This window comes from Electrona antarctica (genome assembly GCF_951216825.1).
Source record: "Electrona antarctica genome assembly, chromosome: 19".
Taxonomy (NCBI): Eukaryota; Metazoa; Chordata; class Actinopteri; order Myctophiformes; family Myctophidae; genus Electrona; species Electrona antarctica.
The window spans coordinates 34,087,992-34,100,646 of record NC_136800.1 but is presented as its reverse complement, the minus strand read 5'-3'; the positions used below and the strand labels follow the sequence as shown (position 1 = coordinate 34,100,646).

The 12,655-nt window shown below is 44.5% G+C and overlaps 1 protein-coding gene across 2 annotated transcripts in view; it reads right to left on the bottom strand.

Annotated features, from left to right (window-relative positions):
• The window catches only part of kcnab1b (potassium voltage-gated channel subfamily A regulatory beta subunit 1b), an 81,280-nt gene that overhangs the window by 53,864 nt on the left and 14,761 nt on the right, over window positions 1-12,655 (bottom strand). The window contains exon 1 of one of the 2 annotated variants that reach the window (XM_079488981.1): window positions 9,436-9,919. The exons of the other annotated variant lie outside the window; for it this stretch is intronic. Within the exon in view, the coding sequence (XP_079345107.1) occupies window positions 9,436-9,659 (224 nt within the window). The 5' untranslated portion in view covers window positions 9,660-9,919. Of the gene's footprint in view, window positions 1-9,435; window positions 9,920-12,655 lie in introns of those variants that run through there. 2 annotated transcript variants of the gene reach the window in all.

The window sequence follows — 12,655 nt, the reverse complement described above, 5'->3', positions numbered from 1 at the left end:
GAACCAATATTCTCCAGCGGTTGCTCCTTGCGCGCCCGCCCCTCTAGACCAGAAAGCAGGCTGGCTAGACCTAGCCTGGCTAATAAGCCAGACCGAATCAGCTGTTGGCAAAAAAAAAATTGCCTGCCGGCGGATTACGGTCTGGAGAGGCTCAATTGTACGCCCATTTCCTACACCAGAGAACTGGTGTGGCCAATCGGGACACGGTATGCAATATGGGCGGGCTTTGGTACAGTGACGTTCAATGCTTGAGACCTTTGACTGACAGTAGCTCTGACCAATTGCGTCAAAGAGAAAATGTTTGAACCCGCCCCCCGGGAAACAAGATCCATACACAGCATCTCCAGACTCAAATACCACACGACAGTGTGATTTGAGTCTGGCTTATTAGCCAGGCTAGGCTAGACCAGGCTAATGGTTTAGGAACTAAGAAGTGACATTTCTGCCCAGCAGATGTCGCTATTTCACCTCCTGCAGGGCAATGATGGCAAACAATTTACTCTCAATACAAGTGAACATGATTTTGGCCAGACTTTACACTTGATTGTATCCTCATCTTGCTCCTCATCTTCTGCTACTATTGTACAAAAGCATTATTCAACCTGTTGTGTTGTACTGTTCTGCATACACCATACTGTCCATGCCTAACAGGAACACATTTTCCAGTATCCGTATTGCTTCCAAGATCATCGGACTTCCTACACCCACACTTTCTGATATGAACAATAAGGCCATCACACGGCTAGCACTTTCGATATCAAATGACGCTGATCATCCCCTGTATCGCTTCTTTAACCTCATGCCATCTGGACAAAGATACAGAACCTTGCCATGGAAAAAGGTCCATTTTAGTAGGAGTTTTGTTCCCTCAGCCATTAGCCCCACCGATAGGATGGTTCTGTATTACATGGTTCTGTATACAGTGGGGACCTCATGTTTTTGTATTGTCTTGGTGTTATGTGCTCTGTGTTGCTAACGTGAGATCTATCAAGCAGGCGTACCCTGTCAATTCTAGCATGAGATTTGTCCGCTGTTGATAAATGTGGCGCAGCTGTGTCCTTCGAAAGCCTACACGGGTTGTGCAAGGGCGCGCTGTGATTGGCCAGTAGCCACTTTGAGTGGCAGTCGGAGCAAACGCTCTCACCAGAACATTATTTACTATTCTGTTCATATCGGGTCGGAACTCGAACGGCCCTGAGTCGGCTAAGCGAGCTTCGCAACGTTCGACGCGGCAACTCGCTCGCTCAACTTCGCTTGAGACGGCGAGCCTCCGTCGCGGTCTATAGTCCATAGAGTTATAGGTCTAGTCCGCAGTTGTGGTAGGCGAGAGGCACTTCCGCATTGGCCACAGAAGGGGGGCGTGGTTATAAGCACAGCCCATGTAGGATTTAGAATGTCGCGGCGCAGCCTCACCCAATCTGTTTCCCGGCATGAAGAAGCGGTATACGCCCGAGAAGAGGAACTTCTCCAACATGTGAAGTTGTCCCGACCAATCATCTCCGTGCATTCACACACAGCTACACAGCACGTGTACATGCCTATATGCGTGGGAATAAATTAACTTGACTTGACTCTCTCTCTCTCTTTCTCTCGTCCACACATGTTTAAGGCGGGAATGTTTCCCGATCATTGCGCCTGGCTGCTCTGTATAAAAAGTGGAACATTGTTGTGACACAGTGGAGGTATCCACAGAGCCCAAGTGACGGCACAGTGACATTGGTCAGATTGGTGCACCATTCTGTTAAACCATGCATGCATCATGCATAGTGTTATAGTGTAACACAAGGCTGTTGTTTTCTTCACGGCTCTGATTGCTGAACGCTGGCATGTCACGACTCATGTAAAAGTACATGCGCAGGCAGCTGTGTTTGGTTCGTTACGCCTCTAATGCGGGATCTCTCCCTCTCTCTGTTGACCCATGATAAGGTGCTATGCAACAAACCAACAGAAGGGATTTCAACATGCCCATTATATGAAGTGCAGCACCGAACTGGAACCTTGCATGACGAATAGCGAAAATGGCCAAGCTTGTAGATAATTGTAGATAATTTTCTATGCCCTTTTCTCCCCAATTTAGTCGTTATGCTAATTGGTCGTCCCCACAGACATTTCTGTGTGTTTTCACCCATTGTATCTTACTGGCTCACCTGCCAGAGAGGAGCCCCCACCAGGAGGACATTGAGCTTTCGTCCTACTCCTCCCACCCAACACTACCTGCTGAAAGGTGCCGCCCCAGTACCGTAGGTGTATGTGTGACAAATATCACCCTCCCCACCCCACTTCCCTGCCTCGAACACGGGCCAATTCTGTGTGCATACAGCCCGTATGCACACAGAATAACTCTTCCCATACTTCCGGTCTTCTTCCCTACTTCCTTCATAGGTGTTACCGTCCACAAGGAAGAATACTAGGACCTTTACTGTTCCTAATATATGTAAACAACATGACATCAGCTTGTGACTGCAATTTGTTCCTGTTCGCAGATGACTCAGCACTGCTGGTCTCGGACAGGAACAAACTGCAGGTTGAAAAGGCACTCAGCTCTGAACTCGGTAGAATCTGCACCTGGCTCGCTGATAACAAACTATCTTTACACCTGGGAAAAACTGAATCAATTCTATTTGGATCAAATAGTAATCAAAAAGCAAGGCAGATGGCTTCTTGGTTAGAGTGGGTGACAATATTATCACACGAAAAGATGAAATTACCTACCTAGGTTCCATCCTGGAGGAAAATCTTTCCGGTGATAAAATGGCCACCAACGTAATCAAAAAGGTCAACCAAAGAACAAGATTCCTATACAGGATCTCCTCACTGGTCAACAAAAACACCTTGAAGACCCTAACAGGAGCCCTCGTACAAGGTTTCTTTCACCTCCTGGTACCACAACACCTCTAAGGCCCTTAAAACAAGGCTCCAGACTTCCCAAAACAAACTGGTCAGGCTACTACTTGGCCTCACTCCCCAAACCCACTATACCCTGGCCCTGCCCACTTTGACAGGCTGGAATGGCTTAGGGTTGACGACAGAGTACAGCACCTTGCAATGGGTCTGGTCCACAAGATTCGCTACACCACCAAGATACCCATGTACCTGTCTAAATACTTCCTTAATATCAACGAAGTCCACACCCACAACACCAGAGGGAGTTCAACAAACCATGTGCAACCCAGATTCGGCACAAACAAGGGACTAAATTAATTTCGATCCTATGCCACCAAAATGTGGAACGCCCTACCAACAGTCATTAAGACATGCGAATCCCTTGACTCCTTCAAAACTGCTCTCAAAGGGCACCTATGGACAGCTGCAATTCGAAACTGGCCCCCGTAAAATCTGAATCCCCCACCCACCCCTGTTCCCCCTAACTGTATATGTTTCTTTTCCCTTTTTACCTCCTATGATGATTTCCTGTTTTGACTATATAGTTGTGTATATTCGCACGTCTCTAAATGTTTTGATGAATTGAAAATGGTGGGCCCTATTGTAAACAAGTGTAATGCTTTATGGTGTCGTCCACTCACAGTTATTGTATTGAGTTGTACTTGAAATGTACTGTAATTCTGCAAACTGTTAATAAATCAATCAATCAATCAAAAAAAACGGTGATACTAATTAATGCTCTGTTCCAGTGCGCAGTGGTTCTCAAACCTTTTAATTTCAGGGCCCCCATAACTCTGAGAATGTACAAACCAAATGGACCCGTAAGGCGTAAGGTTCCATTTGAACACTCTCAGACTCTCATTTTTTTCCACTTGAGCACCTGCCCCTCTAAATGGCGAGCCACCTCACGTCCGAGACGGTCGAGAAATTCGTACCAAAAATGACTGTTTCCGCATCTCCATGACAACTGTAAATGAAGCTAATGGTGGTATTACAGTACTAACATCTGTCTTCCTGCTCTAAACACTCTCTTCTGCCTCAAGATCTACGCCCTCAGATGTTCCCTTCTCTGTGGGGCTTAGGAACAGCTTTACTGACTTATCACACAATCTCTCACACACGCATTCATCACTCGTGCTCACACATATGTGCACGCACGCATGCACACACGCAGTCGCGCATGCACACACACACACACATGCGCGCGCGCTTGCGCACGCATGAATACGCATGCATACAGAAACATACACAAACAAAATAACAGCACTCACTTATATTTGTGAGGGAAACGGATTCCAACTTGTAAAGAGAATGTCAAAATATGTACTAATCTGGGAAGTTGTCTTTTAAAGTGAAATATCCAGTCAGATCAAGTGAGCAAAGCACAAAAGCAGCACAAGACCGAGGGAGAGAGGGGCATACAGTAAAAGCAGAATGTATAGGAGGGTGCTATGCTAAGGTATCATATAATATTTATGTGATTGTGTTCTGAGGATACTCAAGGATTTACTAAGGCTTTTACAGCTTTACAAAACCACCTCCACCTGTTTACAAGGATCTGAATGGAGAAACAGATCCTCACTGAATTACTTAAAGCCTCTTTCCCACTGGTATGTAAATCCACTGGTAATGTAATGTTCCATATTTAGATACATTTCAGTATGGTTTCCAAGTCAACGACAGTAGTTGAGTGGTTCATTTGTCATGAATGATTGAGACCTAATGATTTGCACTTTTGTTTCCCTGTAGAGACAAGAACGTTTATAGTTAATTATAATGCAGGGGGAAAAAAAAAAACACCAGCATTGTTTTTGTGAAGCAGTTTATAAATAAACTATAACTATTTCGGCAGCACAAAGCAAAGGCTTCTTTCTAAAAGGACAGCAATCTTTACTTAGAATCCTCACCAGTAAAAAGAAAACTACATGCATAGAATAGATGATCCTTCACCCTCCCAATGACTGATTGTGGGGGTTAGCAGAGATGGAGTACTTGTAGAGAGGCTGGGGAATTGGGAATTGACTATACTAAATTGGGACTAGAAGGGGAGAAAATGTTTTTCTTTTATCTTGAAGGGGCATGTTTTGCACTAACAGTCTTTTCATTATGTCTGCCCACGATCTCTGTGATTTATACAGTACGTTTGTTTACCTCAGTCACTGATACTAAAATCTGATATTTTATTTTTATTTTTTCTATGAACCTGTGACCACCCATACTGTTATAAAAAGGAAATAAAAAGATTTTGAAAAGAAAGAATAGATGATCAACTACAATGCAACTTTCACAAAAAGTCCTGGTTTAACATAGACAGTGACCGTGGCTGTGAGATTTTCATTTGGAAAACAAAATCAAAATACCAAACCCTTAGATTTCTGTTCGTCCCAAATACATAGAGAATAATCTTATCATTCCCAAGTACTGAGTGTTCCGTGGTTTATACGCCTCTCGTACTAGCACTACTGTGGCCCTACAGTCATCTAACGTGGAAACACAACAGACACCGTACGGAAACCTAAATGAGGCCACCGTGTGAATGACTATCCACTACCATTGCTGGTTATGTTTAGTCTATCTAGTCTAGCTTGTATTGTGTTGGGATAAAGTAGACCTTTAAGCAGTTACCATCACTTCTAAGAGTGTGCACCCTAGCTGTGCTCAAGCAAGGTCACAGAGAGACAGAAAGATTTCTATATAGTGTCTGAAAAAGTAGAGACACGTCAGAATTCTCCAGGATAGACGAGCCTTCTGTCCTGCTTCCAGGGGCGCCCCGATCAACGGACTGATATGAGCGAATCTGATTCGTGATGTAACAGGTCGTATTTGCTATCATCTATGCCTTTGCTGTTCATATGCATATCACATGACCATTCATTTTGGGATAAGTATCCCGGGAAATCATTAAATATATGATTCCATGACTTATGTTTACTGCCTGTTCATTGGACTATCAGATAACTCTCTCACGGTATTAACGCATCAATTGTTAATGGTTCCATGTGGAAATGGGCTTAATTACCAAAGGGATATGCTTTGAACAGAAGATATACAGCATTGAGCTGATAACTGCTTACCGAGGAATCAACTGTAAGTGACTCAGAGGCATGTACAGTACAATATGGAGCCATCAGGCTTACGTTCGGCTGTGAACAGATTGAGATTAGCCAGTCCAATGTTGTTATGGAAACTAGACTAGGGATGCTGTGACAAGAGGGACACTTTTAAAAGATCTGCATCCACTCCACACTGTTCATATTATGCATGCTAATTGCATCCTTTCTGAGAGCTGGCACATATCACCACCCCTTTCTCTTTTGTTGTTTACTTTTCTCCTCCTTCTCAGAGCACAGTGGATGGGGGTCTACTGTGCCTTTTTGGTAGCAACAAGGCGCAAGCTGCTATTTTGTTCCTGTGTTCTGGGTTACGAGCCAACTCTGGCAGATGCTCGGCCTCATTAGAACTCCGGGTCCTAGACACGCACACATGCAATGCTCAACTTCTCACCACTTCTCCAACATCATTTCCACAATATCATACTCTCAAAGTCTGATTTGACAACTGGAAGGACTTGACATGACGTTAAAAAGTTGCAGCAGTTATTGATTGAGTAGAAGTGTGCATGTGAATACAGAAGCACACAACGTATCTCCACAATGATGCAGCGATGGAGTTTATATGCAGGACTAGTACAGAGCGCATCCACCTGTTTCTCTGGCTATTCGGAGCACACTGACCTATTGGCCTAATTATCAATGACATTTATAGGATGGTGGGATCATGGGCTCATGGTTTCAACATACCCGCCTCCTGCCAGGAGCACAAAGCCACCACCTCGACTTCCATTGTGCCACGGCTTCAATGTGCTTTTATAATGTATGCACACACAACTCTGCATTGAGCATTCATACACACAGTAATCGCTAAATGAGATCTCTTCAATTACAGTACAGTCATGCACACATATGAAAATGCTAAACCTACATGCTCTCTACCTTGTGTTGACATTTAAATGCAATTATATTGCTTCAGAATTTATATAACAATTGCTACAGTGTGATTTGATTATTTGTATTATTTGTATAAGACTGATGGATTTATAATGAAGATAAAACCAATTATAAGGCTCGAAGACCCATTAGTTGCATATAAAATGCAGAAGGGACAATTAATGATTCACCAAGGATATAAAGGACTGTATAATACTGAATTACTGAGCTACACAGGGCTATAACTATAAAAAATACTCTTAAGGAAGTACTCAAAAGTACTGATAAATACTCAGCACCACAACTAGGCAGAGAGCCTATGACCAAGTTAACAATTAGCTTTAACAGGATTACTCTAAGCAGAAGGATCAACTTCCAAATGTTGATCTGAGCAGGAAATACTCTTTTAGCAAAATACCTTTAGTAGTCAATTAAAAAGATGAGTCCACCAGAAGAATGATTGTCGAGTCAGAACAATTATGGTTTAGTTAATTCATTTTCCAGATCTGAGAGACAGAATGATACTCACATACAGCCAAATAACTCTCCCCTGTACCCCCAAAAGGCACAGGGTAGTCTCTCTCGAACAATTCATTTCACAGGCATTAATACTGTAGAATACGTAAATTGTTGATACACCTTCATTGGCTGAATACACAGTTAATTTCCACTATTCCACGCTGGCACTGGTTGTCACGCGCTCATTGGACCAGCACATGGATGATGAGACGGATATTGTGACAGCTTCCTTAGTTCCGTCATTGAGAGCCATAGACCGGGAAAGCGCTGAGGCTGGCGTTGCTATGGCAACCTGAAGATAACATTTCTTTCCCGGCTAGCGGTGAACTCTTAACAGAGATAAATACTCCCTGAGCAGCTATCTCTTTTCTCACTAGGCATCAAGGTCAAATACATGCAGTGTCTCAAATCAAAATAGACCTCTCAGTATGGCAAGTTAACTTTTGACTGGGGACAGACAGTGAAACTTAACTTGGCGTCAGGCAATCCATAATATAATAATATAAAGGATAATATAGGGCTGAGATGATTAGGCCTGTGGATGGTGACATGACATAAATAGGATAAGGAGAACAACCCAGAGTAAACAGGCAGTAGGCTGATGATCAAACTGATGGTAAAAGGGCAAGATGAACACGGTCTGGGCCAAAAGGAAACATTTAGACAATTCCATCCACCAAACTCCAAAATTATCCATCAAAGACCCATGAACCATTAAATTACTAGACGTCCTTTTACCGTTTTCCAGCTAATCCAACAATTAAGAAATTAATGTCTTTCTCACATGAAATCCAAACAGGAAAAAACATGGTTAACTTTGCGGAAAGAAATTGTGTTGTTTATGCTGGGTAATGTATTATAGTATTCTCCCTAAAGAAAGGCCTGGAGAGGAGACAGCTGCTGCCTTATAAACAGCAGACTGCATCATGGATACCTTAAAGATACCGCTCAGACATCTCAGATGCTACAATAACATTAGCCTATGATCTGATTATAGGTATATGATATGATGTATTATTACTTATAGGTTCAGGTTAGGTTTATTGTGGAATGTGGACACACACACACGCACACGCACACGCACACGCACACACACACACACACACACACACACACACACACACACACACACACACACACACACACCTTGTACACATACTCGTGTACTGTATGATTGTATGGTGTTCCATGTGCTATTTGTGAACTTTGAGCACCTGCGGCCTGCCCCCTGGTCCAGCTTCTATTCAGCCAGATCTTTACTGGGGACTTGAAGTTAATAGACGTAATCCATGTAAGGCTTGCAGGTAACCCATTCCACATTAACTACAACTTGGTACATTAAGTATATTTTGATGCCGATACTTTAGTAACCGTGAGTACTTCTTCCATAGTACCACAGACGAAAAACAGTCTAAGTCCAAATTTCATTCTGACCCCTCCACGAAAAGGCCTCGTTGTCCTGACCCCTTATCTATCATTTATACATTATGGATAAATAGTGTGGACTTAGACTGTTTTTCGTCTGTGGCATTCAAAGCTCCGCTGCAGGCCGCATTGTCACAGTGAGAGACTGACCATGAATTGACCATGTCAGACATGGAACAAACTTGGCCACCATGGTTGATGCAGATGGTCCAATTTACAGCTGAGGAGACACTGGAGTTTATCCAGGCGCAAAGGAACCAAAACACAGAGGAAAACAGTGATGACCTTAAAGGGTTCACAGAACGCATACAAATGAAGCGAGGCACAGCAGCAGCACACTGTCCTGAGCCAACTGTCTCCACACACTGTAGGGAAATCCCAGCAGTGCTGTACCATTCTGTGTTCCTCATTGACACTAATGTCAATATAATGAACAAAATGCAATTTTCTGGCTGGCTGGCTTTGTGTATGTAATAATAAATAAAATGTAATGATCACCCTCAGAACTGACAATCTCTCTCTCACACGCACACACGGACGCACACAGGAAAGTGTGAATCCTAACCCCATCTACACATAAGCATTCTTTCATACAATCCACAACGGCGTGCTGTCTACATACCGATACTTCATGCCTGTGAGCTTTCCAGTTGACTCCTTCAGGTTGTGGTGGTAGCGGTGGGTGAAGGAGCCCAAACTTCGCGCGATCAGGGCCACAGTGCGGAAGCGCGCCCGCGCCTTGCTGGCCGAGGAGTTGGGGCTAGTGGCGTTTTGCTTGTCGCCATTGCTGCGAGGTGCTCTCAGCCCTCCTCCTCCTTGGTCCGAGCACGCGAATGACACTTGCATGACTGCCCGAGGGTTAGAGCGAGAGAGTGAGTGAGAGAGAGCAAGAGAGAGAGAGAGAGATAGAAAGAGGCTACGAAAGCGGCAAAGATTTTGAAGGTATTTTGTTTAGTTCTGTGAATAGGGGCGTTTTGCTTCAGGGTCGCACAGGGGCGCTGGTGCAGCTCCACGTAGAGGTCAAGGGTGAGACCAGGGTGTCAGACAGCTCGGGAGAGCTTCCTGCCGTTTGGTGGAAAGAGGACGTACAGTGACACACTACTGAACTCTGGGCCGCTGAGATCTGGTCAGTCGGGGGGGTGGTTGGTTTTGTGAGCGGCGGCGGCTGGCGGTTGGTGACTGATGGAGTGTAAAGCAGGCGAGGTGGTGGGGATCCCGCACAGTTCTGACGCTACCTGAGAGAGAGAGAGAGAGAGAGAGAGGATGAAGGGACAGGAGGTCCTGCATGAGAGATTAGCTCATCAGCCCCCAGCCCCCACCACGCCTAGAGCTGACAGTGGAACGAATGGGAAATGTGTTTGATTTTTCCTGAATCAAACACGCGTGCGTGTGTGTGTGTGTGTGTGTGTGTGTGTGTGTGTGTGTGTGTGTGTGTGTGTGTGTGTGTGTGTGTGTGTGTGTGTGTGTGTGTGTGTGTGTGTGTGTGCGCGCGCGTGCGCATGTGCTTATGTGTGTGTGAGTGTGTGTGTGTGTGTGTGTGTGTGTGTGTGTGTGTGCATGTGTGTGTGTGTGTGTGTGTGTGTGTGTGTGTGTGTGTGCGCGCGCGCACGCGCGTGCGTGCGTGCGTACTGTGTGTATGAGACCCATGAGAAATCCCCATGCCATCCAAGGATTAGCAACATTAAAAAGAATCTATGAAACCTGTGCTCTGTATCTGTCTCTCTCCCCTCATCTCCCCCCATTCCCTTCTCCAACTCCTCTCTCTCTTGTCACCTTCCAGCCTTCAGAATGTGGCATTTACCATAGCTTAACGTCCATGCTTCTCCAGCCCTGCTTCTGGCAACATGGAATCAGTAGGATTCTCTCCTGCCCCCCCCCCCCCATATATCCCTCTCAATTCAATTCTCTCTCCGTCTCCCCCCAGTCCAGTAGGACTCTCTCACTCTCTCTCTCCGCCTCTCCCCAGTAGTCTCTCTCCATCCCTCTTTCCCTCCATCTTTGACTGAAGATGGAGAGAGAGACAGACTTTCACTTTTTATATACAGTATATTTACAAATGATCTACTTATCTGGCAGCACCGGAGGTGTGTTGTGGCAGAGGGATGCGTGTGTGTGTGTGTGTGTGTGTGTGTGTGTGTGTGTGTGTGTGTGTGTGTGTGTGTGTGTGTGTGTGTGTGTGTGTGTGTGTGTGCGTGTGCGAGAAACTCTTCATTGTCCTTCAACTATGGTTAATCCCTTTTCATAAACACCTGAAGTGAATGTGATAACACTGCACACTGTGCACAGCATTGCATGTACATAAGACACACACACGCACGCACAGGCACACACACACACACACACCTAGAGGGAAGTAACTGTACAAGCCACTGTCCACACAAACACAGGCAGAAAAGGACACACCCACCCACCCACCCACCCACCCACCCACCCACCCACACACACACACACACACACACACACACACACACACACACACACACACACACACACACACACACACACACACACACACACACACACACACACACACACACACACACACACACACACACACACACACACACACAAGGTGCTATCTAGTTCTGCATTCTGGGTTACAGCCCACTCTGTCATGATGAGAGAGCTCAGTTGGCTGTGCTCAGCCTCGTTACAACTCCCACACACACACACGCACGGACGGACACACTCACGCACAGACACACACACGCACAGACACACACACACACACACACACACACACACACACACACACGCAAGCACGCATGCATGCACTTGCAATTACAGTAGTGCTTCAAGAAATCAAGATCTAGGGAAAAACGGTAGAAACAGGTAAACCAACAATTTGTTAAAAAGCGGACGCCTTTTGCACGCATCGAGACTTAATCTGAGGCAATGTATGTGTGGATATTGTATGTTCTTCTGTAATGTGTGTATTCATATATTTCTCTTTCGTCTTAATTATTTGATCAGATGTTTTTTTACTTTTGGTATTGCTGCTGTCTCACTAGAGAGGAAATGTGAAATATTGTATTGTGGAGATTGATGCCCTATGTTATGCATAAATGAATCGTTTATTACCCTGATAATAATGACAATAAAAACAATAAGTTGCAAAAAAGAAAAGAAACAGGTAAACCAAGAACCTATAGCATCAGTCAATTGATTGATTGCTTTTATGCATGTATTATCTGTTTTTAAATTAGTGTGAATTATGTCCATATCTATGGACAATAAAAAATAATGTGAAACCATAGAAAAACATTGCAGGTACAGCCTTTACAAATAACAAGCCATATTTTCTCAGGCTAATGACTGCATCTGTCTGTCCATTCAGAACACACACACACACACACACACACACACACACACACACACACACACACACACACACACACACACACACACACACACACACACACACACACACACACACACACACACACACACACACACACACACACACACACACACACACACAGGAGATTAATGGGCAAACAGATCGGTATTGGCCAATTCTAGTTGTTTTTTGATTAATCAGCATTGTCTAGAGCTTGAACAGATCTACAAGCTCAGTTAAATCTGATTTGCTTAAGCCTGCAGAGCATGATACCCTGTTATATGTATTTTTCAGAATGGACACAATTATTATACGTAATACATAATGAGATCATATCGACATCGGTATATCGGTTATTGGCCATAACAGCAATTAATTATATCGGCTATCGGCCAAAATGTCTCATCGGCACATCCCTAATGCACGCGCACGCACGCACACACGCACACACACAGAGATACATGTATACACAGGTTGTGGCACATGTCAATTTTACGGGTAA